The following is a 27,048-nucleotide window of genomic DNA, read 5'->3' as shown; positions in this document are numbered from 1 at the left end:
TGGAAGAAATTGCATTACAATTAGTATTATTATTATGTGGGGTGGAGTCAGGGGCAGAGTTTGGGTGGAATTGGGGCAGGGCTAGGGCAGGATTGGGGGCGGGACTGAAAATTAATAGACGTCCCATTTTGAGGGGAAAAAATAAATGGTCAAGTTACCCTTACCCCTTTACTTTCAATTTCTGTTTCCTCTTCCTCACTCAGTATACCCACATAATGTTCACACCTCCTTACCCTTCTTAGTCTCCAAGAAATTATCCTTTTTCTAGCACTTGTCCCCTCATGCTCTATCCCAATTTTTGTCCCCCTCTTGTCACTTCCCTTTGCAATCACCCCTTCCTTGCTGCCACCTTCCCTACATACATGTATATATATTTTGTATACATACATATATAAACATATGCATACTGTATATGCAATATACTGTGAAGAAAATGCATTTTTATCTTACATTGAGCATATATGTACAGTAGTATTTTCATGATTGTAGCTGGGATAATATGGTCATTCGTCCCCCTCTCCATGTAGCATTGGTAGCCACTTGCCTTCCCCTGTAATGATCATTCTGACCAAGTTTCCTGCTTCAATATTTCTGAATTCTCAAAAAAAGAGACATGGTTGCAATGCTAGAGTCTCAAGCTTTCGCCTGGCACCACTGGTAAGGAAAGAGTTTCTAATGTGTAGGCTCCCTACAGCTGCTGTCTTGGCAGGCAGACTGTGTGTCATGGTTCTCGTACCATCTGGGAGCTAGAGACGGAAAATTGTTAAAATGTAAGAAAAGCCTTGTAGTCCTGGAAATTATTTTTAAAACTTATTTTGAAATAACATTTTCTTAACAGTAAAGGAAGTTTTGTTTTGTTTTGTTTTGGGGTTTTTTTTGGGGGGAGGGGTGTCAAATTAAGCTATCTTTATATACTTGACCAGCTGCTCAGCAAGATCTTTGTTTTTGGATCTGAATCCTCTGGGTTGCTCCTGAATCACAGGAGATCTTTCATTTTACCTCTTTGAAGCATTAGTTTTCAAGGATAGAAAAAGGCCCATAGAACTTCTTTTGATAAACCTCTGGTTTATAGGGGACCTCCAGTCATTGGAATGTCTGAGTTCAATCTGTAGTTGTTTCTTGCAAATAGGAGAAGTTCTACTCTACTTGGAGTAATCCTCACAGAGATGGAGGCGCCAATGGATTCTGTTTTGTTGTGAGTGGAAAAGTTTTGACCTCAGTGATGCAGAAACACTGTTGAGTTTTAGGAAGCATCCAGAATTCTTGTGCTGGTACCGCTGAACTAGGATAAGAACATAAGACTTGCCATACTGGGACAGACTGAAGGTTCATCGAGCCCAATATCCTGTTTCCAACAGTGGCCAACCCATATCCGAAGTACAGTGCCATTTGTTAATCTCTTACGTCAGAGAGACCCTAATATTCTCAAGTTCACTCTGCTAAGTGTCAGCTATATGAATAAAGAGAGAGAGTGGATATTCTGATTTTAGTATCAGTCTCTGAGAAATTGTACCTCCTTGTGTGTTTTTGTTTTGAATTTGGCAGTTTCCTCTTTCTCCTCCGGGCCTCAGTTCAGCTAGAATTAGACCTGAAATCCTGGTGCTATGATCCTTCATTTGCAATTAGAAACAGAGGTCATTCTTATCTGGAAGTTTTTTTTCCCTGTCTAATCTGTTCATCTACAGCAAGTACTAAGCTCTAGAACAGTGTTCTTCAACTGCTGGTCCATGGACTGGTGCCGGTCTGTGAACCCGGTCCACAGGGCCGGCATGTGCATCGGGCCCCAGACAGTGCTCTTCAGCCGCCAGTCCACAGTGCAATCGATGCGGAGTTGTCTTCAGGCCGGCTCCCTCTTCCTCAGTGCTGCAGTGCACAAAGCCGTGGCTCTTACATGCATCCTGTGCCTGAACCAGAAGCCTTCTCTCTGATGTCGCAACGCCAGAGGGAAGGCTTCCAGATGAGGCGCAAGGAGCCACTGCCCACGCCTTTGTGCACTGAGGAAGAAGGAGCTGGGCCGAAGATAACACCGGGGGGAGGGGGCAGTATAAAACGGCCAGGCAGGAGCAGGCCAGAAGGCAAGGCACAGCTTGGAGGGACGAGACAACAACGGTAGGGGGAATGATTTTATTTTTTAATTTAGTGATTGATTTACATCTGCTGTCTGTTCAGAAAGAAATGCATTTGTTTTTTGTCTCTGGGGTTGTACTGCAGGTAGAGTCTTGCATCTTAGGGTTTGTTTTTATATATTAGTACTTTTAGGTTTTGGTCCCGTATTTGCATGGGGTTATCTGTGTTCTGGTAGGAATGAATATTGAGAAGCATACAGTGTGCTTTGTGTAGTTTAAATTTGTGGTTAACAATTGTGTTAATATGATTATTTTGTGTATGTCTGCGTATACATGAAAAATGAATGGAAAACATGGTGTTACAATTAGTACTATTATGGGGTGGGATCTGGGGTGGAGATTGGGTGGAGATGAGCAGGGTATGGCCCATGACTTAGCCCCAGTGTTCTTCAACTGCCGGTCTGTGGACTGATGCCGGTCCACAAAATAATTATTTTATTTTTGCCAGTCCATAGGTGTCAAAAGGTTGAAGAACACTGCTCTAGAATACATTCCTCTTTTTCAAGGATCCTTTGTGCTTACCTTGCACTTCCTTGAATTCAGATACTGTCTTTTTCTCCATTGCCATCACTTCTACTTTGTGACATAAAACAGTGACCATTTTAGTAGCCATTTTGGAATGAATACTTCCTACAATTTACTGTATATCATTTTGAGGGTGTAGTCTCCATTGACTTATACAGACTTATACAGTTCTTTTTACTACTGGCCATTCCTTTCCCTATTCGTCCAATCATCCTTCTTGGCTTTGTCATTATCTTATTTACATCTGAGGAATACTTTATCTCCACCGGCTAGAGGATATAAATTCAAAAGTCATCATCAACATCTTCTCTCATATCAAGCAGCATTATGGGGTAAAGACCTGGAACAATTACTTATGCTTGCTAATACTTATAGGGAATTCAGGAGACACCTAAAAACATATCTTCTAAATTATTTAACAAAAACCCAATCAAGTATTTCGCAAAATATAGCCTCGAATTAGTACTTGAGAAAGGATGTGGTCCACTAGAGATGTATATCACACATTCAAATCACTACTACCAAATAAGTGTACACTTTCCCCTCCCAATTTGCGGTTTCAACACTCGCGGTTTCACATATTCATGATTTTTTTCCCCCCGCCTCTTTCCAGCCTTCCTCCCGGCATTCCGGCCTTACCTGGTGGTCTAGCGAGCTTTCAGGGCAGGAGCAATCTTCCTACACTCCTGCCCCATGTAGATCGCCAATAGGAAATGACTGCCGTGAGCTCCCGTCATAGTATGGGGAGACTAAGGGAACTCACAGCAGTCATTTCCTATTAGCGATCTGCACGGGGCAAGAGCGTAGGAAGATCGCTCCTGCTCCAAAAGCCTGCTAGACCACCAGGTAAGGCCGGGATGCCGTGGCGAAGGCAGGAGGGAGGCGGGAGTGGGTAAGAGCCGGACAAGAAGTTATTCGCGGTTTTTCTCAATTTGCGGTCCGTCTCTGCCCCTATCCCCCGCGAATACCGAGGGAGAAGTGTAAGTGTATCCTCAGTGTGATTATTAAGCTATAATGGCAACTGCAAAGCAGAAATCTAAGCTTACATCAATTGGCAGGCTATTTTGCAAGCCACACCCACACCATCACAGGTATACACGTGTGTAAAGTGCAATAACACAAAAGTGCTTCATAAATATAAACAACTATATAAAATTCTCTCCAATGAATCTCATCCAATAAACAACTCCAATGCGGAATCAAAAATATATCAAAAAAGTACTTAGCTCAAGTAAAATGTCCATAGATCAATTCATAATTCATTCATTCATTCTGGTGCAAAAATTCATTTACTTCAGAACCAGTCCAGTAATCCAACTGGCGAAAGTCCTATTCGTAAAGAGAATTTTTAGTTCATGATCTGGTATTGTATGTATTTAACTGATTTAATTTTGGTTTGTTTCTTTGCAATGCTTATTTGAGAGGAATCTGTTGCCAATTATAACTAAAATTGAGAGAGCTCATTTTAACACAGTGAAACAATTTTGTGGAAAAAAATCATTATCAGTTTGGGTTTAAGAAAGCATACAGTGCTGATGCTCTTTTTCTTTCTACAGTGGATGTATACGCCAGGGTCTAGACCAGGGGTCGGCAGCCTTTTTACAGCAAAGAGCCAATTTATTCAAAATGTTTGACCCATAATTTTCAAAGAGCCACAAGGTATAGCTTCTCTCCCCTCCAACCCCTCGCAAGTTTCTGTACCTTTCATCCCTCTCTCTGTCCTCTATCTTCCCCTCAACCCATAGCCAAGGTTCTTTCCCCTCTCCAGGCCCCCACCCCTTTAATCTCCCTCCCAACCCCACAATTACCCCCCCCCCGGCCTACTGAGATTCCTGGTGGTCTAGTGGAAGTCTTTGCGGCAGGAGCATGGCCCTCTCACTCCTGCCTTCTAAAATGGCTGCTGTGACCTTTCGCAGCAGCTCGTGGCACTATAGGAAATGTCACAAGCAGCTGCGAGAGGTCACGGTTGCTATTTTAGAAGGCAGAGCGAGAGGGCCATGCTCCTGCCACAAAGACCCCCTGCTGGACCATTAGTTACCTCGGTAGGCCCGGGGGGGTGGGATCATGGGGTTGGGGGGGGAGGAGATTAAAGGGTCGGGACCTGGAGAGCTGCAGCCACATGCAAGAAGAGTCGCATGAGGCTCGCAAGCTGCAGGTTGCTGCCCCCTGTTCATATATTCTGTTAGATATTTCTTCTGCTTGTTACTCTATCAATTGTCACATTTTAACTAGAAAATTAGATAATTGGTATCATTAATAACTGTGTTGTATTGGTTTTCTTCTTATTTGAATGATCATATATATCAAGTGTGTTTTTTTGGCAATTCTTGTTCAGTTAGCAGACTTGAAGGCTAGAATACCTCAGGGCTCCACCTTTTTGGCACTTGCATTTAATCTGCATTTGCTTTGTCTCTGTCAGAAATTTGGGGAACTGAATATCCACTATTGCAGTGGTTCCCAACTCTGTCCTGGAGGACCACCAGCCAGTCAGGTTTTTGGGATAGCCCTAATGAATAAGCATGAGAGAGATTTACATATATTGGAGGTGACAGGCGTGCAAATCTACTCCATGCATATTCATTAGGGCTATTTTGAAAACCTGACTGGCTGGTGGTCCTCCAGGGTTGGGAGCCACTACACTATTGTATATATATATATATATACACTGACATTAAATTTTTCTTACCATTTGACTGTTCTATCTTTAAAGCAATAGGTCGGTTGCAGTTCTGTTATCTGTTGCATCTTGGTGGCTTCTAATACACTTGTGCTAAATGTCAAAATAAAAAATTGTGCTCAGTCATTCAGATCCATCCCCACCCCCCAATATCTTTTTTTTATTTTTTTTTTTAACTCTTTATTAATTTTCAAATAAAATACAAAAGTACAAGAAATATACAATCAATTGATATAACAATCAGCACTTACATCCAACAAATAATGATATAAGTACATTCCCCCCCACCTTCCCTGGATGTGTGTAAAGATCAATTAGGAATCAAAGGCTTACTTAATCAGTTTTCACAAATTCCATTAATGGACCCCAAGTTGCTTTAAATTTGTTATAATGTCCCAGTTGTTCAGAATTCATTCTCTCATATCTATAAAATTGACACAGGGTTTCCCACAAAAAGTTGAAGTTCAGTCTGTCCCAGTTTTTCCAATTTTTTGTAATTAACTGCATAGCTACCCCTAACTGGACTCTTAGATTGCAATAAAGTCCCAAATAAAACAATGTCATACAACAGTGGGATAGAAGTTTCCAATATCCTATTCATTTTACCCCATATAGACTTCCAAAAGTTGAGTATCAAGGGACAATAAAACAACAAGCGATCCAGTGTCCCTATTTCAAGATGACAGTGCCAGCATCTATTAGACTTTGAACTATCCAACTTTTGTAAACGAACAGGGGTCCAAAAAATTCTATATAACAGAAAAAAACCAAGTTTGTCTCATAGGTGCTGACGCTGTACATCTCATTCTCCAAGTCCAAATCCGTCGCCATTGAGTAGCAGAAATCTGCTGTTTTATTTCAATGCTCCAAATGTCTTTTAAACTTATTTTAGGTTTCTTATTCAAATATTCAAATATTAATTTATACCACTTGGGCGGCCTGGTGCCCTTGGAAATCTGTCTGGAAGCACAGGCCAGGCAAGCTATACTGATTATTTAAGGTACGCCAATTAGGGAACCCCAATATCTTTTGTAACGATTTTGTTGCAATAAGTTTCTAGGATGGGGATTACTGTTTTGAGCTATGAAACCACGTATGTGACCATCTCTGGGAAAAGGTGACTAACCGATTTGTAGCCTAAGACCCCTTACCCGACCCTTGCCCCCTAAGATCTCTTTTTTCTTACCTTCCTTCCCGCTCACCTTACATTTGACCCCTTATATTGTACCTGTTCCATGCTTACATATATTAATTGTATCTGCTGATTGTACCCATTCGCTGATTGTCCAGCCCTTTATTGTAAACCACCTTGAACTACTACGGCTTTGGCGATATATAAGAAATAAAATTATTATTATTATTATTAAAGTCACCAGAAAAAAATTTAAAAAGAGGTTTTTAATAAATGCTGTAAGAGCAAACCCTTTTTTTTTTTTTTTTTGGGCGGGAGGGGGGGAAGCTACAGAAGGTCAAATGCAACTTTAAGACTGCTTATGGACTCAATGACCTGAAAAATTAGCCACACTCTACATTTTGGATTTGCTGCTGTTGTCATCTTTTCCAAGAGTTGGTCACATATTAGCAATGTTATCCATTCTGCATTCTTTAGGCTCTGCCTTTGCAGTGTCTGAAATCAATGTTGTCTTTTGATGATTTTCAAATGTTGGTTCAAAATGTAATCCTTCTTTTTTTATATTGAATGACTGTTGACAACTGTCTTTATTGAGGTCTCCTGAAAGTTAATATTAAGGTATAGCAGTGCTTGCATTCAATCTGCATAGTAAACATAAACTCAGTTTTATAAGAGTGCCTATGTGGAAAGCAACGCTCCCTTTAAGGAGTGGTCAGATGCGTGCAAAATTTGTTTTGTGTAACAAGTTCTAAAAACCAACATTTTTTGATCCCAGTATTAGCAAAGCATTTCTGTAGATAGCACAACACACTATCACACATATGGTGATTGATTTTGTTTAGTTTAACCTTTTCCTATCGTGTGTCCCGGATGACGGGACATTCCAAAAAATGACATAGACAATGGATAAACAGTTGGTATGGACTAATAAAAAGCCAGGAACGCAAAATATTTGAATTTATAGACTTATGACTTATTTACATTATGTTTACAATAGTCATAAATGATACAAAACTTTGCTAAACTAATTCCGATTGGAACCAGCGTAACGTAAAATTTATTACGATAGGAAAAGGTTAATTGTTTATAGTTTAATTTTGTTTGAAAGTCGGGTCAGGTCAGTATTTTTCTGAGCAGCTGTGTAAAATGTATGAGCAGTTGCTCACGCACTCCAGGGAATATAGATGGAAAGTTAAAAAAAAAAAAAAAGAGAGATTATTTTATTTTATTTAAATTTTATAAAGGCAACAGAGGCACTGAAGTGCCTTTCATAAAATAAGCACCAAAAACCTGGCCCAATAGCGCACACATCTTCTGGCATAAAGTTGCACTTCTACTACTACTTATTAGGGCTGTATATCACTTCAATCGCACGATTAAATCGCGATTAAAATTTTTAATCATGCAATTAATTACAAAAAGCGCCTCATCACATTTCACGATTAATCACATATCCTCCTGTTTATTGCAATATATATATATAGCAGACATAAATTCTCAAAACTGACACATTTCGTTTCAGTTGTCACTTAGAAAGGCGTTAAAGGAGAATATAGTGCTAGAACAGTGAGCAATACAAACTATCGGAATCAGGGATGCAACCGACCCCATGCATGTTCCAATTTTAAATCACGTTCCCTCTCATCCCGCCCCACCCCAATTCCCCCCTCCCTGTGCACTGTTCCTTTAATAAACATATTTTCAAAAAAAGAAAGGCGTCGATTGATTTTTGTTTATTTCGTTCTTCCCCTCCCCCCCCCGTTCTCCCCAACAAGTTCAGAACGGGTGACAGTTTAACAAACATTACATATAGTTAACGGGTTTCAATTTGCCATATTTACAGTAAAAGTTTTTTCAATACAAGTTTTATCCTAACTCGACACTTACTAGGGATCTAATAACAAAATATATAATATACATTTTACAGGTTACAATTTGCCATAATTAGAGTGCAAGATTTTTCAATACAAGCTTTTGTCCCCTTAATCCCCTTACTAAACTAAAAATAAAATAATCTTATCTTTGTTGTCTGGTGATTTTATCTTTCTAATCATCTCGTTCTGTATCATTGCTTCTGCTTCCCTGTGCTCTGTTCACTCTTTTCTTTTTTTTCTCCTCTTCCTGCCCTATATCCATCTTACAATCAACTTTTCTTCCATTTTTCTTTCAGCTTTTCAAATCTGTCTAGTTTCCATTTCTTCTCTTTATTGTTTTTGGGCACCATCATCTCCCTCCCCTTCTCTTCCGTTCCCCTACATGGGTACCCTCTCTTCCCTCTCCCCACCACCCAACTCCTACTACTATTTATCACATATACATAGTAACATAGGAGATGATGACAGATAAAGACCTGAATGGTTCATCTAGTCTGCCCAACCTGATTCAATCTAAAAATTTGTTGGGGTTTTCTTTTTTTCCTTCTTCTCCTTAGCTATTTCTGGGCAAGAATCTAAAGTTCTGCCCGGTACTGTTCTTAGGTTCCAACTACTGAAGTCTCCGTCAAAGCTCACTCCAGTCCATCTACGCCCTCCCAGCCATTGAAGCCCTTCCCAGCCCATACTTCCCCAAACGGCCATATGCAGACACAGACCGTGCAAGTCTGCACAGTACTGGCCTTAGTTCTTCAATATTTACTATTAGTAAACCTAAGCAGTTCACATAATACGTACACAATATGAATCACTGAAAGACACATGCAGCGCTGTATACTTTGACATTTAATAGATGGTCCCTGCTCAGAAGAGCTTACAATCTAACTTGGACAGACAGGCAGGACATATAGATACAGGCAGGGTTAAAGATACAGAACCCAAGGTGAGAGGAGTCGAAGGCAGTCTCGAAGAGGTGGGCTTTTAATTGGGCCTTGAATACTGCCGTGTTCAACATTTCTCTCCTTCCTTCCTCTATCACCATATCCCTTGTTTTTTCCATCCTTATTTCCAGAATCTGGCCCTCTCAAACATCAACCTACCTCCCCCCCAATCTGCACTTATTTCTCCCAGCAAATCTTCCTGTGCTTCTACCATCTCCCTCCCTCTCCCCTGTGGTCAGATCTCTCCCACTTCCCCTCCCTCCCCCTGTGATTTTAGATTTCTCTCTCCCCCCCCCTTCTCCAGTGGTAGGGTATCGTTCTCCTTTCTCTCTCCCTGTCCCCCCCCCCCCACGGTGGTCTGCTCCAGTGTGGTTCAGTTGGATCTCTCTCTCCTTTCTCCCTCCTCCCGTGGTCAACTCTCTGTCCTCCTTGCCTCCCTCTCTCTAACCTTTGATAGCACTTCCTGCAGGCTAAGCAACTCTTGCGGTCTCTTCAGTCCCTACTACCAGAACAGCTGCTGTAACTTCCTGTTCCGGTGTAGCAGGGACTGAAGGGACCACGAGAAACTACCAATTATTTCTATAGCACTACCAGACGCATGCAGGCTGTACATTAAACTTGCACTTTACCTATGCATGACCATGTATGCCGTTTGAGAGCCCCCTATCTGAATGTAAATCTTGCTTCCTATGCATGAAAACCTTTATAAAATTGCCTCCGTAGATTCCATTTATGGAATAAATAGTTAAATGTTGTTTCAAATGCTTCTGGAATTAGCTAAGGTACCAGATTGTCTGCTGTTTACAGAATATATTTGATAATTATGCAGAAACCTTAAAGTGACGAGAGAAACTATTTTAAATGACCACAGTTTGAACAGTAGTCTGTCTCCTTTATTCTTCTATCATTGTTCAACCTCATTGCTTATGAAAATGGACCAAAATCCGTCCCCCTACCCCACTGAAAACTGTGGGAGGGGGCCATGGGTGTTATGGCTGGATAATGTACTACATATGTCAGGAGTAGACAATTCTGGTCCTCGAAAGCCGGAGCCAGGTCAGGTTTTCAGGATATCCACAATGAATATGTATGAGATGGATTTGCATGCACTGCCTCCTTGAGATGCAAATCTGTCTCATGCATATTTATTGTGGATATCCTGAAAACCTGACCTGGCTCTGGCTCTCGAGGGCCGGAGTTGCCTACCCCTGGCATGTCAACAGCATTCTCTTTGGAAATCTGTTTGCTTTTTTCACATTAAGCAAATGCTTGCAACCTAATTTCTGTATCTCTTATGTAATCCTATAAAGAGGTTTATCCAAGAACAGGATACTTTCAGTGAGATTAACAATGCACAGGAAAGCAAATCGCAGGTCAGGCTACAAAGACCGTATGTAGTGAAGCACTATTGTTTTCTAACTACAGTTTAATTTTTAATGCTGTTGTATTTTTTTTCCTGTTTAGTAGATCTGCAGCACTTTTATTTCTAATCTATAAATGCCCAGGTTTCACAGGAATACTGAGAGTGATGAGCACAGAACTGCATTTCCTGCTTTCACAATGTTAACATCATGCGGGTGAAAAAAAATCAGTGGCAATACCAAAGCTTGTATTCTGTTCCAATTACTCAGCATTTTCCTATAGGGTGCCAGTACTTATCACAGTACGTACAGGGTTAGATTCTACAAAGGTGGCCAATTGTTTTACAGCAATTGCATGTGAAATTTCCGTTCTAGCATAAGACACGAGTTGGCGAGCATCCATCTAACTTTAGCCACAAGCACTAGCGCCATGTCAAAGGCTGTTGTAAAGTGGGCACCTGAAGTTGGCAGTTGCATGCTTAAGTGATTAGTACATGCAACTGCAAGATCCCCTCCCCCCTGGCTCTTTGTATAGCATTTAGGTACAGTGGGGCTCAATTTCAAAAGCGAAAAACATCCCAAAATGGGCATACACTGGCACTTGGACGTTTTTATCACCAAAACGCAGTCACAATTTCATGGACGCCCATGTTTAAAACTTTGCGCCTAACTCAATAGGCATGGGCGTGGAATGGGCAATGACTCAATTTGGGTGTCCTTTGATTCATTTACATAACACTGAGCAACCTAAGGCATCCATATCATGCCTATATTGTGGGCGAATGAAAACCAGGTCTACTTTTGAGCTTCGTTTGGGCTTCAAATAGATCTGAGTTCAATGGATGGAACTTAGGCACTCTTTGGATGTTCTTCCGGAACTTAGGCACAGTTTGGATGTTCTTAATGTGATCAGCTAAATAGCTCTCTGGGTTTTTATTTTTGCTTTATTAAGCTCAAAATACATTTCTAATAAGGCATCACATAAACGGGGCACATCAATGCAAAGATATTGCATGCAAAACTTATTTTTCTGGGCGAACAGCAATTCTATTTGCTAATTAGAGGAAAAGATCCATTAACTGAAGAACAGCACATGAAAAACATAGCTTTAGTTTTCTTGCTAAAAAGCTACCTGTTAAAACAGTGCTCAAATCAGCTCATTCTTGAAAGCAAAGAAAGCACATGTCAAAAATATATAGATTGCATATATAACTTCATTTGCAAAAGCTTAAAAACAGATACAGACCATAGCATAGGTTCTACTTCATTTCAAATGAAGGTTTGCAGCTGCACAATGGTGACCTCATTGTGAGATCATCAAGGTGCACCTACAAGGTAGAATGCTACAATTAAAATATGTGCTGGGGAGCTGGTTTGGATTTGAACTTATGACATCTGGAAGAGGAGCACAGGACTTATACTTATTGAGCTATAGTAGCTTCCAGGCAGGTGTCTCTGCCCTGTGATTTGTGTGTACATATGTGTGTGTGTGTGTGTATAGGTATATATACACACACATATATATACTGTGTGTATGTGTATATATATACTGTGTATGTGTATATGTATGTATGTGTGTATATATATATATATATATATATATATATACTGTGTGTATGTATATATACTATGTATACACACACAGTATATATACATATATATATACACACGGTATATACATACAGTATATGTACACACAGTATATATATACACACAGTATATACATACAGTATATATATACACACACACACACATATATATATATATATATATATATATATACACAGTATATGCACAGTGTGTGTGTATATATATATATATATATATATATATATATATACTGTGTGTATGTATATATACATACACAGGATATATACATACTCACACACATCACCAAATTTATAGGATTATGCATTCATTACTCTGCATTCAATTTGTTTGGGCATCTAAAAGAAACTTGTTGCGTATACTAATCATTTATACCTGTGAATTATATGTGTACAGTTGATTTGCAGGTATAAAGTTTTTTTTAGTGCACCTACCATGCCTGCATTTAAAATGAACATATGAAAAGGAATATAAACACCCAAATTCTATAAAGTCCACCTAAAGATTGACACCTAGCCGATGTAGATGCCAATAATTGGCACTTAAAACCTTGTAATTGGTGGTAATTGGACTAAATTGAAAGTTGGGGGCCTGAGTGTGTTTCTATAAAAGGTAGGTGCTTAGTCCAAAACGCAGAGTTAAAAGTGGGTATGATTAGGGGCTGGATCATGAGGATATTTTCAAAGTAGGCACCTGTTTTTGGCTTAGGCACAGACATTTAGGCCAAGAAAACCCTGACAAAAATACGATGCAGCTAAAAGTTAGGACACCTAAGGTCACTTAGGCGGCACTAAGCACAATTCTATACAGCGCCCTTAACTTTCATGGAATTGTACTTAGCGCTGTACTAGTCAGCACCGATTTATAGGCAACATATATAGAATCAAGACCAAAGTGAATGAAAAGTGGATAAAATTCAGATTCTAATTTTTTTGTTTTTGTTTGGGGGGGATTCACATCCCTAATATTTTATATAATTGAATATAGTCTTGTAAATACTACTACTTATCATTTCTATAGCGCTACCAGACGCATGCAGCCCTATACATTAAATATGCTCTTTAGTTTTGCACACAGTTTGAGAGCCCCTTTCTAAATGTAAAACTTGCATCCTATGTTGGAAAACTTTTATGACATTGCCTCCGTAGACTCCATTTATGGAACAAATTGTTAAATGTTGTTCCAAATGTTTCTGGAATTAGCAAAGGTACCAGATTGTCTGCTGTTGACAGAATATATATATAGGATGATTAGGCAGGAGCCTTAAAGTGAAGAGAGAAACTATTTTGAGTGACCACAGCTTGAACTGTAGTCTGTCTCCTTTATTCTTTTGTCTTTGTTCAACCACATTCCTTATGAAAATTGATCAAAATGCTTTCCCCAGGCCCAGGCCACTGAAAAGCTATGGGAGGGTCCGTGGGTTATGCCTGGATCATGTACTGCATATGTCAACAGCATTATTTTGCATGTCAAAATGCATGAAAAACAGACAAAATTAAGAGAATCTAAACTTTTTTGGGGGGAGGGGGCATTCAAGTTTCAAGTTTATTGATTTTTGATATCCCGATCATAAAACAAATATCTCTAATATTTGATATCATTGAATATAGGCTTGTATTTACTGTTTCTTGTGCGCTGTTGATTGCATGACTTGAGCAGGGGCTTTGCTTTGCAGTCTGTTTGGTTACTAACCAGAATGTTTGACTAACTGAACTACATCTTTCAGTTTCTCAGCTGAGTCACGGTTTTGGAGCAACGCAGCGTTGTGTAATTGTGCACACATTATTAGTCTCTCATAATAACGAAAGAGATCAGCTTTAACATTTCTCTGCTTGCTAATTATAATTGCATATGCTACTCTAAATTGTTTCTCGAGGTCAGAGTATGTATTTGTTGGAAATTAGACTGCCTCCATTAGAAATTTTTTTTTTTTTTTTGGATAATGATTTTTAATTTTAAATATTAGCAAGGTTGTTGGTGGGTAAGACTGAAGCATCTGTGGGGGCATAATTAGAATTAATTGATGTTATCATCTGAACTGATCTATAAAATGGTTTCTTGATTTAAGACTGTTTTCTAGGAAGCAGAGAACAGGAAGGCAGTACATGCATAGAAACTAATGACTTACTATTTTCTAGGAAATAAAAGAAACTTAAGTATTTTTGGTAATAAATCTGTTGCAGCCAGCGCAAGTTCTTTTTCCTACTTGTACCAAATTACATGGGTTTAAGTTTCTCAAATTTGGACTTTTAGATTATAGAGTATTAGCTATCAATCTTTAATAAAGGTTGCTTTAATTAAAAATTGATATTACTCTTGTGTTATTTTGCAGGTAAAGATGAGCCCAGCAGCTACACATGTACAACATGTAAACAGCCATTCAACAGTGCTTGGTTTCTTTTGCAACACGCCCAGAACACCCACGGCTTCAGAATCTACTTGGAGAGTGAGCATGGCAGTCCCCTGACACCGCGGGTAGGCATCCCATCTGGACTGGGTGCAGAATGTCCCTCACAGCCGCCACTCCATGGAATTCATATTGCAGACAGTAATCCCTTTAACCTGCTGAGAATACCTGGGTCAGTATCGAGAGAGGCCTCTGGCCTCGGAGAAGGCCGCTTTCCACCCACGCCTCCTTTGTTTAGTCCACCTCCAAGACACCATTTAGATCCCCATCGCATAGAACGTCTGGGTGCAGAAGAAATGGCTCTAGCAACCCATCACCCTAGTGCCTTTGACAGGGTGCTGCGACTGAACCCCTTGGCCTTGGAGCCACCAGCTATGGATTTCTCCAGGAGACTTCGAGAGTTAGCTGGAAATACCTCTGGTTCCAGTCCACCGTTGTCTCCAAGCCGGCCCAGCCCTATGCAAAGGTTACTGCAACCATTCCAGTCAGGCAGCAAGCCACCGTTTATGGCAACTCCACCTCTCCCTCCTCTTCAGTCTGTTCCTCCTCCTCAGCCTCCAATTAAATCAAAATCTTGTGAGTTTTGTGGGAAGACTTTTAAGTTTCAGAGTAATTTAGTAGTACACCGTAGAAGTCACACTGGAGAAAAGCCCTACAAATGCAGCCTCTGTGACCATGCATGCACCCAAGCCAGCAAACTAAAGCGCCACATGAAAACACACATGCACAAATCTTCACCAATGACAGTAAAGTCTGATGATGGGCTGTCTACCGCTAGCTCCCCAGAGCCTGGAACCAGTGATTTAGTTGGTAGTGCAAGTAGTGCCCTCAAGTCTGTAGTTGCTAAGTTTAAGAGTGAAAATGATCCCAACATGATTCCAGAAAATGGAGATGAGGAGGAAGAGGAGGAGGAAGAGGAGGAGGAGGAGGAAGAGGAGGAGGAGGAGGACTTAAATGAAAATGACAGTAGACCAGATTTTGGCTTTGGTATTAATCTAGAAGCAGCTCGTCATCATGAAAATAACTCCAGGTCTATTGACGAAAGCCGTTCCATGCCCGATGTCATGCAAGGGATGAACTTGAGCGCCATGCATCATTTCAGTGAGGCCTTTCACCAGGTTATGGGAGAAAAGCATAAAAGAGGGCATTTGTCTGAAATTGAGGCACATAGAGACACTTGCGATGAAGACTCAGTAGCTGGAGAATCAGATCGCGTTGATGAGGGCACTGTTAATGGTAGAGGGTCATCACCTGGTGAATCAGCTTCTGGAGGCTTATCAAAAAAGCTGCTTTTAGGTAGCCCAAGCTCCCTAAGCCCATTCTCAAAACGCATTAAACTTGAGAAGGAGTTTGACCTACCTGCTACTGCTATGCCTAATGCAGAAAATGTTTACTCCCAATGGCTTGCTGGATATGCTGCCTCAAGGCAGCTAAAAGATCCATTCCTCACCTTTGGGGACTCCAGACAATCGCCTTTTGCCTCCTCTTCAGAGCACTCATCAGAAAATGGAAGTTTACGCTTCTCCACGCCTCCAGGAGAGATGGATGGAGGGATTTCAGGCCGCAGCGGCACAGGAAGTGGAGGAAGCACGCCACACATTAGTGGCCCAGGCCCCGGAAGGCCTAGTTCAAAAGAGGGCAAACGCAGCGACACTTGTGAGTACTGTGGGAAAATCTTCAAGAACTGTAGTAACCTCACTGTTCACAGGAGGAGCCACACAGGTGAAAGGCCGTACAAATGTGAGCTTTGTAACTACGCCTGCGCCCAGAGTAGCAAACTCACCCGGCACATGAAAACACATGGGCAGGTGGGAAAGGACGTTTACAAATGTGAAATTTGTCAGATGCCTTTTAGCGTGTACAGTACCCTGGAGAAACACATGAAAAAATGGCACAGTGATCGAGTCTTGAATAATGATATAAAAACTGAATAGAGGTATATTAATACCCTCTCGCTCCCAATTTCACCCTCTATTCCCTGTAGATTTTTCTTTCTAGTCCTGATTAAAATATTGGAAGCTAAGGATATGAGAGTGCTTGTCACCAGCACATCTGTGTTTTTTATTTTTTTTTTATTTTTATTTTATTTTAATTTTGTTTTTCTTTGTTTTCATCGTTTGAATGCATGATCTGTACCGGGGCAGTACTATTGCATTTTTCGCAAACTTTGAGCCTTTCTCTTGTGCAATAATTTACATGTTGTGTATGTATTTTGGATTTTTTTTAATTATTTTGAATTAGACAGCATGTATGGTATATTATGGCTATTAAATTGTCCCTGATCAGTTTTTCAGAGCAGACATAGTGCTGTTTTCCTGTTCTGTTTTGAAAAATGAGTGTGCTGCATAAATTCTGTAATACATATCATGTACAGTTTGTTTTTCTTTTCAGATTTGTTGTTTTTTTTTTTTTGTTGTTGTAATATTTGGAGGAAGTCTTTTTATTTTTTTACTTTTTTGGATTAATGCTCCTGGGGACAGGATGATAGCCCTGAAATGCAATGCTATATTAGCTAGAAATTTCTGCCTCTGTAGGGTAACTTTGTCAATTGGAGAAGGGGGTAAAAAAGACCTTGAATTGAAAATTTAGCCAAACAAGGTGAATTTGTACTATCATTTGGTTTAATAAAACATATCTGAGTGCCTTTGATCCTATCAAAACCATGCTGATGGTTCTTCCTGCTTGTATTAAACTTATTTAATTCAACATTGGATAAAGCTGGGGGACTTTAGGACCTATTATGATTCTATATATTTCTCAAAACACTGGCTACCTAAGTAGATGACCCAGTAAGTCCCTAGTTAATCATCATCTCCCTTGAATGATATGTTGAAACGAAAAACTGATTTTGCCAGTATAAAAGCTAATTTGCTCCTGCTGAGAGCTTAAAATAGGATTTTTCCCTCAGATTTTAGCTTTTGGGTTTTTCTTAAATTGATGGTTAAATAACTCCAGATGTGTTTACTTTTGGTCACAACTAAGGAGGAGAGTTAACACGGGCTATCATTAAGACATGTTATTTTATCGTTAACCCTATTTATTAATAACTAAAGCTGGTTTTTATCAAGCTGCGCTAGAAGTTTTTAGTGTGGGCCGGCATGATAAATGCTCCGACGCATATAGAATTTCTATGAGCTTCGGAGCGCTTTAACGCGCCAGCCCATGCTATAAAACCTCTAGCGCAGCTTGATAAAAGAGTGGGGTAGGTCTCATTGCATAAAATGGGACCTGTGTTCAACAGCATGAGTTAGTGGTAAAACCACACCTCTTAATAGTAGCCCACATTGATAACTATGCTCCTGAGGGGGGCTACTGTTAAGTCAGGTTATTTTTGCACAGGGTCTCAATGCCTAAGTAGGACCCTGTGCCAAAATAACTCGACTTAATAGTAGCTCACGTTGATAACTTCTCCCCTAAATCGTTTAGGCTCTCTTTTATATTAAGCTTCGGTAGAGGTTTCTACTGCGGTCTGGGGTGCTACATGCTCCAAGGCTCATAGAAAGTCTATGAATGTCGGAGCAGTGTCAAAGCATTTAGCACCCTGGGCCACAGTAGAAACCTCTCCCATGGTTTAGTAAAAGGGAGAGGGGTTAGTGAAGAGATGTATGCTCGGGAAAAATTTGCTTCTAATTATGGGTGTAATTATCAATGGGGCTACTGTTAAGTCATGTTCTACCCTTAACTCGTGCTATGTTAGCACAGGTCCCCATTTATACAATAAGATCTAGTTACTAATAACTAGGTGAATATTAGACTAACATGTCTTAATGGTAGCACACGTTAATAACTTCCCTCTTTTCTTTTATTGATGCTGGCACAAGATAAATTTAAGGAAAGATTTTTTTTAAGCTAATCCAGATTTTGCTTGGTTGTCTCGCTGACAATCAAACTTGTAATGCTTTACAAACTTTTTGTATCGCTGAGAAAAAAGGGGGGCAATAATGTCGGAAAATTGAGATAACAGCCATTAGCACAACGTGGCACTCTTCTGCCATTTAAAATTATAACAGTTGTATAAGCTATAACTGATACTTTGATGATTAACTATGAACGCCAACTTGCCTTGAAATGTGATGTTCTAAAACGGGAAAAAGAAAGAGATAAATTTTAAGAGAAGCAGTGCATTCCTATGCTCCCCCCAAAAGGAAAGTTTGACTTCATTCTTTTCCCATATGCTGTGTGCTATTTGTGTTCTCATAAACAAAAAGATTCATTCTTTTCTTACTTTAAGCTAGCCTCAGTTGGTATTCAGATAGCACTTGACTCTGCCTGCAATATCTGTATCTTTTCCTTTAATCAGAGGTACAGAGGTTGAGTATAAAAATAAGATTGCTCAGATTGGACAAATAAGTGCACTGTACTATTTTCCCAGTTTACAGGTTTATACTTTAAAGGGAAAAGTCGAAAGAATGCTGATTAAATAAAATTTAACTTGATCTCACTGATGAGCGTTAAAAAAAACAAAAAAAACCAACCCTTTTGCCAGCCGTTTACTTGACTAATGAATCTACTCGGACGCAACCTTAGAGCGCTGTGAATGGAAACAGACTACATGTAGACAAAATGAATGATTGCTTTCGTTTCAACAGTGCAAGGATTTTTTTGTACAAAACTTTTTTAAAATATAAATGTTAAGAATTTTTATTAAACACTTCATTATGTTTAGGGAAACTGTATCTTAGGGTCCCATTGTCTTGGTGGTGTATAAGACTTGTTATTCATTTAAGAAAAAAAAAATTGATAGTAGAAATTCTATGCCTTGGTTATATACAGTTCTTCAGGTTGTAAAAACACAGGTTTGGGGGAAAGTTTAAGATTATATAGTACTTAAATATAGGAAAATGCACACTCATGTTGATTCCTATGCTAAAACACATTTATGATCTTTTTTTTCTGTATTTCTAGAATGGTATTTGAATTAAATGTTCACCTAGTGTAGGCACTATAGTATTTATATTGAAGCTTGTATTTTTAATTGTCGCTTGTTCTCTTTAAAAAAAGGTATTGACGTACCTTTTTTGGTAGTGAAAAAAACAATAACAAAAAAAATAACTCCCACAAAAACCACAGGCTGCCACAGTATATTTTTTTAATTTGGCAGGATAATATAGTGCGAATTATTTGTATGTTTTAAAACAAAATGGACAAAAATTAAAAAAGGAATGAGAAGGTGTGACATTTGTACAGATGAAGGGCCATGCAATGGCTGGTGGGGATTGGGGGGGGAGCAGGAAGCAGTTTGAATGTCACACTGCTAGCTGTCACCGAGGGTCTGTATGTATCTGGGCTCCTTTTTTTTGTTTTTTTTTTTGGGGGGGGGTTCCTACTGCCATACTGTATGCAGTACTGAAAGCTAATAATGTTTTGTCATATAGTGTGCTTCTGGTCCCTATTCCTTCTCTACCCTACATTCCATCATTTTTAACTTCATATGCAGTAAAAGAGAAAAAATATATAGAAAAGAAAAAAACAATGTTTTGCAGTTTTTTTCATTGCCAAATAAATAAATAAAATGGTGCTTTATATTTAGATTGGAAAGAATTTCATATGCAAAGCATATTAAGGAGAAAAGCCCGCTTGAGTCAATACATTTTTGTAACTGGCAATGCAGAATATTTTGTTATTGGTCTTTTCTATTCCTGTAATGAAAGCTGTTTGTGGTAACTTGAAATTTTATCTTTTACTATGGGAGTCACTATTTATTATTGCGTATGTGCACTGTTCAAAACAGAGGCACATAGTTTAGATCTTTTTATTTTTTTTTCTTAACTTTTTTTTTAAATTTTATTATTATTTTGATGACCAAAGGTCATTACAGCCTGGCTTTTTTTTGGAATTTTTTTTATTGTATTTGTTTCTGGTCTTTGTTAAGTTCTATTGGGTAAACCACTGTCTGTGTTTTTTTTGTTTTTTTTGACAGTTGTCTGCATTATCCTGTTCATACACCCATTTTGTCCCTTTATTGAAAAATAAAAAAAAAAATTAAAGTACATGATGCAAGCCTCTTGTGTCCTTATTTGACACATTCTCTAAAACCCACTTGCTGATATATCATATAGCGAATCATCCAATGTTCAAGATACTCTGCTGCAAGCATTTTACTCATGTGTTATTTCCTAGTGGAACAGTGCCATATTATGTGTGTAAATGAAGAAAAGAAGCAACCCCCCTACCCCCAAAAATCATTTAGAAAGAATTGCTGTTCACAAATATGAATGTGTTATGTAATAAGTTTCAAAATAAATGAACTGCTTTTGAATCTAGTTGCTTTGTTGCAGTCATATTCATATATGAAGGAAATCTAGCATCTCATTCATATGTGACTTTTTCCATTTTTCTTTTAAAGGAGCTCTGACCACCCTTAAATAAACCAAATAAATATGGCTGTAGCAACAAGCCAAGACAAAGAAAGTAGTGGCATGCGTTCCAGGTGAAATGAAAACTGTCCCATCAGTTTTTCTAATTGTGCTCTGCTTTTAGCTTCTAGTTTGCACGACCCATAGATTTTTGAAATAATGTGTCTACTGTGTTATCTTCAAAGCCTTGAATTAACATCAATTATGGTAGCTCCTCTGAGGATTGTACACATTGTCCATTATACAAACATCGCATGCTGTATCCTTCATATAGTTTACAAATAGCATACCTACGTGATAGTGTCATTTGTCCCTAATATAACCGACTAATTGTAACCTGGTTCTCGTGCTGCATAAAGCTAAGCAAAGCTGTCATGTGTCCCTGCCATTGCATAGATAAGATACCCTTTTATAACTCGGTGTGTATCAGGCAATTTTTTTTTTTTTTTTAACTAAGAGTGTGATTTGTGTCCCTTTTTTCTAGGGGGAAAATACAGCATCTTTAAATCTAAGGACAGAAATATTTGACAAGAAGTCTGAACAGATACGCAAAAACATTAAAAAATATTCTTACAGTTTTGGGCAGAATAAATAAACTTGAGCTAGCTTTGATGCAAGAAGCTGAAGAAGGAGCATGGAAACAGAAGATGAGCCCGCTGGTTTGAGCAAACCAAGCAACCTGTAAATGAAAGATTACTTAGATCTGATCTTTTACGTTCCAGAGGTTTTGTAGCCTTATATCTCAGCCCCATGCATCAGACAGAAATGCTCAAAGCACTTTGCTTCAGTTTTACGAATGAAGTGGCTTCCACGTTATTGCCATTAGATGTCCATGAAAGGCTCACGTGGCAGAGTTTTCCCTCTGTTGCTGTTTTCGATGGATGCAGTCAGTGGCAGAGAACTCAAATTCAGCAGAAGACTGTTGAAAAGTATTATGTATATATAGAGTGGTTGCTTGTCAATTTGTTTTTTATTTATTGAATTGATGACAAATCAAGGGAAGGTAGAATGGGGAAAAAAAAGCACTTAAGAAAAATGAGAAAACATGCCATGTATGCTTGCATCCCCCCATAGAGCTGAAGAAATCCATCAGATGTAATATTTACCATTTGTGTACATGGACAATGCGAAACCCTGCTTTATGTGATTATAAACAACATTGCCTAAACTGGAGCTTTAAAACCTAGTCAATAAGAACCACAACTCACAAATGACATGTTGTAGCCTGAACACTGAAGAAAAAATAGTAATACAAACTGTGACATTTTCTAACAGTGTGATAAATTAATGGTGGTGTAAAACCATGAACCATTGAGGCCTTTTCCACTTTGTTAGAATTCTGAACCAGATTTATATGGCATCTGTAATGTGTTCTTAAGCTGCTGTAAAATTCCATGCAAGCATGACCTCCTATCCCCCAGAAACTTTTATAGATATATTTCTATGTGAAAAGATGTCTAAATGAGAATGACTATCTGAGTAATAATAAACTGCCCATTGTTAGATTTTTTTTTTTTTCCAGGATGGATCTGTACATAGTTCTCTCACTGAAGGCATTTTCACTGTATAGATGCTTTTTGTTAATGCTGACACAATTTAATTGTAAGGACTATCTATGTAATAATTATGAAAAAATTCAGACATCACCAAGAGTCTGGCCCGCAGATGTTTCGCAGGGCCACGCTAACTTTGGGAATAAGCTGCACGGTGTAACCACCTCGATGTCAAAGTACCACGGACTGGCACAGATGGCAAGCTTCATCTCTATGCACAATTTGCACACAATCTTGATAAAGTAAGGTTGGCAGAAAAGAACAACAATAATAATAAAAATGCAAGCAGCTCTTATTTTAATAGGTTGTTCCCCTCCCCACCCCATGTTAATGACGACGATTTTTTTAAAAAAAATATAGTGAGTGTAATATAAAATGTTGTTATATACTGCTGGTATATTCCAAGAATCCTCCTTTCTTACTTGTTATACTTCTACTTTTTGAGAAGACAATTCAGCTGAAAAGGAACGTGACAATAAAATGTTGGAGCTCTAGGTTTTGTGTACTCATTCTTAAATGTTTTAATGTGCACTAGAAAATGCACCTGTGGTTTATGATGCTACTGATTAAAACACGTGAAAAGTAGAAAAAAGGGGGTAAATGTCAAGATGACAAACTTGTGAGAGACATTCACAGGACAAGGCAGTGCCACGACCAGTATTGTGTTGATGTGATTCCTGGATGCTGAAGACACAGCTGAGCACACATTTGGCACACAGTGTGTTGCATTAATGCTTTACATTATAAATTGCCCTTTAAGATGAATGTTTTCTGGTATCCTATAACTTATGTATCTCTTTATAGACCCCCTTCCCCACCCATCCCGTTAAAGACAGTTAATTGAGTTGCATTGTTGAGCTGCAAATAGGGTGAGAGATTTTTGCTTGCCAATCAAGCTTTTTATTTATTGGGATTTATTAACTGCCTTTTCAGGAAGAGATTCATCCAAAATGGTTTACAATTCATTGAATAGTGATCGGGTACTCTTAAGTATTTTCACTGTCCTGGCAGGCTCACAATCTAACTGTGGAAGCTGGGATTGAACTCGCAACCTCGGGGGGGTTGAGGCAGCAGCTCTAACCACTAGGCCACTCCTCCTTATAAATAGAGCAGATTAAATGTCTACGTATGGCGGATAATTTTATAGCAGGTTGCATATTTTGTAAAGGTAACATGTTTTAAAGATCCACACATTTTATACGAATATATCTTCTAACTCCGCTGGTCCTCTGCACACAGAAATGCCTATCTTTATGTTGTGTTAAGGTACATGCTATGTATGTATGTTCTTGGGCATTTTAGAAGTCCCTATTTCTGCACATAGAACACTACTTTATATGCAGGAATGGTTTATAAAATTAACCCCTTAGCCTAATATTTCAGCAGAGATGAGCTTGACCCTGAATATGGGTAGATACTCATCATGCATACGGCTGTTCCTTTGTGCAATGAGAGCAGCAGTTAAGCTGAAAGCTAGAGGGGTGAATTTTTAGGAGCGGTAGCAACCATAATAAAGTTTTTGTACTTGGGTCCGGATTCTGTAAAGTGCAACCCGAGATGTGCATGCAACTTAATTTGTTTTAACAAGCTAATCAGTGCTGATAATTGGCAAGTAACACCTAATAATTGATACTAATTAGAAGGTACACATAACTTTCTTAGGGCTAGATTCACTAAGCAAACCGATTGTGTACCGATCGTTTTGTGACCCCTTTACGACCCCAACCCGATTCACTAACCTTCTGGCTGCACTTCGTTCCAATCCACGCATGCAAATTAGGGAAATTGCATGCAAATCTAGCAAGGCAGCGATTCACCAATATTTTTCAGGCACACCGACTGGGCTGGCCTATCACAAAAGAAGCAACTGCTGGGGACCAGTCGCTCAAGCCCTTTCCGGCTGCCCTGCCTTCTACCGCCCTGCTCTCTGCCCTGTCAGCCCCGATCTGTTGCTGCCCTGAACACCTCCCACTGTCCCGATCTGCCTGCCCCACAATGATAGCTTGTGGTTTTAACCCACGGGCTTCTAGCGGGTTAAAATCACGGGCAAAAGAAAAATTAAAAAACCGGCCCAGAGGTCCAGTAAAAAGTTTTTAAAAAAAAAAGATTGCGATTCCGAGCATGCGCAGACTATCTACAGCGATCCGTGCAGGCAGATGGGAGTATTCCTCCGATTGCCCCTATCTGCATATTTTTCTTAACTGAATTCATCGGACCTGCCCGGATCGGGCCCAGATCAGTGAATCTGGGACTAAGTGCAGTCTATAAAATGATGTGCATAAATTCTAGTGTGTGAATCTCAAAAGGGGGTGTGGTCAGAGGCGGTGCATGGATGGATCATGGTCGATCCTAAAAGTTGGACACATTGTTGTAGAATATGCCTGATTCACACACCACTTAGGTTCAGATATTTAAGCCTGCTTTTTCTTGGCCTAAATGAGAGTGCCTAACTATAAGTCACTAAGCATGTGCAAAGTACTGTTCTGATTGATGCCGATTTTTTATGTACCACATATAAAACTAAGGGGGGTTAATGTGTTTTAACAACCAAAATTAAAGCATGGTAAATTCAAAGGTTGTGTGGTAACTGTTGAGAGCATTTCCAGCATGTTCTGCACAGAAGTGTTCTGTATTAACGGTTTTTCATTCACAGTGTAGATGCCCTCGAGGAGCTGTTGAATGCATTTGTAATAACTGTACAAGTGACTGTGCATTAACTGCAACATGCAGGCCATGCCCAATTTCTGCCCATACCCTGCCCCGTCCCTGATCTGTACTAACTAGTCATAAGTTTTTAGCACACTGGCTATTTTTAGTAAGTATTAGCTTGTACTGCAATCTATAGTGGGCCTTCTAATAAACATGCCCCTAAGTGCAAGTATTTAAATTATTACTTATATGCAACAACATTGTACATAAACAGAATTTTATAAAGGATATCACACATCTATTTCTCATGAGCAGGTTCTACAGCAGTAGATCCGGCTCTAAAATGCACGAGAAAGAAACATCCATGTGCTGGTTACTTCCAGCATGAACATCTGTTTTACAAACCTAAAGGCCCTGATTCTCCAAAAGTGCGTCCCGATTTTAGGCAGCTGTAGACGTCCTACAGCTGTCTAATCAGCCAATCGGGATGCACGTTTTAAAAAAAAAAATGCTCCCCAGGTAGGCCGCCCGGGAGAGGCGTCCTATACTAAACGCCGATTCTGTAACCGGCGTTTTTAGAGAATCGGGTTAAATTAGACGCGGCCGCTATACTTATGGCAGCAAGGGATCTCCCTGCTGCAATATGTATAGCGGCCGCGGTTGTTGCGTCCGCCTGTCCCATCACCGACAGGAGAATGCCTAACTCCTCCTGTCGGAACCCCGAGCCCCCTCCCCCCCCCAAACTCGTAATCACCGACAGGAGGATGCCCAACTCCTCCTGTCGGAACCCCGGAACCCCCTCCCCCCCAAACTCGTAATCGCCGACAGGAGGATGCCCAACTCCTCCTGTCGGAACCCCGGAACCCCCTCCGCCCCCAAACTCGTAATCGCCGATAGAAGGATGCCCAACTCCTCCTGTCGGAACCCCGGAACCCCCTCCCCCCCCAAACTCGTAATCGCCGACAGGAGGATGCCCAACTCCTCCTGTTGGAACCCCGGAACCCCCTCCCCCCCAAACTCGTAATCGCCGACAGGAGGATGCCCAACTCCTCCTGTCGGAACCCCGGAACCCCCTCCCCCCCAAACTCGTAATCGCTGACAGGAGGATGCCCAACTCCTCCTGTCGGAACCCCCTCCCCCCCAAACTCGTAATCGCCGACAGGAGGATGCCCAACTCCTCCTGCCGGAAAGCCCAACGACCCCCCGCCCCAACTAATCTCCCTCCCCCAACTAACCTTTCAATGTTGGTCAGCTGGACGGGTCTTGCTGCCGTCCAGCCGACGGGTCTGCCTCGTGGAAATGAGACGGCACGCCCCTTCCCTGCCCATCCCCGCTAATTCTAAGGCCTGATTGGCCCAGGCTAGGCACCTTGGCCAATCAGGCCTTAGGATTAGTGGGGATGGGCGGATCCGCTATGCCTAAGGCCTGATTGGTCCAGGCTTCTACAGCCTGGGCCAATCAGTCCTTAGATTTAGCGGGGAAGGGGCGTGCCGTCTCATTTCCACGAGGCAGACCCGTCAGCTGGACGGCAGCAAGACCCGTCCAGCTGACCAACATTGAAAGGTTAGTTGGGGGAGGGAGATTAGTTGGGGCGGGGGGTCGTTGGGCTTTCCGGCAGGAGGAGTTGGCCATCCTCCTGTCGGCGATTACGAGTTTGGGGGGAGGGGGTTCCGACAGGAGGAGTTGGGCATCCTCCTGTCGGCGATTACGAGTTGGGGGGGAGGGGGTTCCGACAGGAGGAGTTGGGCATCCTCCTGTCGGCGATTACGAGTTTGGGGGGGAGGGGGTTCCGGGGTTCCGACAGGAGGAGTTGGGCATCCTCCTGTTGGCGATTACGAGTTG

General features: G+C 40.4%; 1 protein-coding gene across 7 annotated transcripts in view; it reads left to right on the top strand.

Annotated features, from left to right (window-relative positions):
- The window catches only part of BCL11A (BAF chromatin remodeling complex subunit BCL11A), a 260,855-nt gene extending 237,804 nt beyond the window's left edge, over positions 1-23,051 (top strand). For 3 of the 7 annotated variants that reach the window (XM_033936446.1, XM_033936448.1, XM_033936450.1), the window contains 2 exons: positions 14,574-16,584; positions 21,489-23,051. In XM_033936446.1, coding sequence (XP_033792337.1) covers positions 14,574-16,582 — 2,009 coding nt within the window. In that variant the 3' untranslated portion in view covers positions 16,583-16,584; positions 21,489-23,051. Of the gene's footprint in view, positions 1-14,573; positions 16,585-20,994; positions 21,079-21,488 lie in introns of all 7 variants that reach the window. The other 4 variants (XM_033936451.1, XM_033936452.1, XM_033936449.1 and 1 more) reach the window with 3 other exon arrangements.
- Positions 23,052-27,048: the final 3,997 nt, after the last annotated feature.

Source organism: Geotrypetes seraphini, chromosome 3 (genome assembly GCF_902459505.1).
Source record: "Geotrypetes seraphini chromosome 3, aGeoSer1.1, whole genome shotgun sequence".
NCBI classification, from domain to species: domain Eukaryota; kingdom Metazoa; phylum Chordata; class Amphibia; order Gymnophiona; family Dermophiidae; genus Geotrypetes; species Geotrypetes seraphini.
The sequence above is the reverse complement of the archived record's forward strand: the minus strand, read 5'-3'. Positions and strand labels throughout refer to the sequence as shown.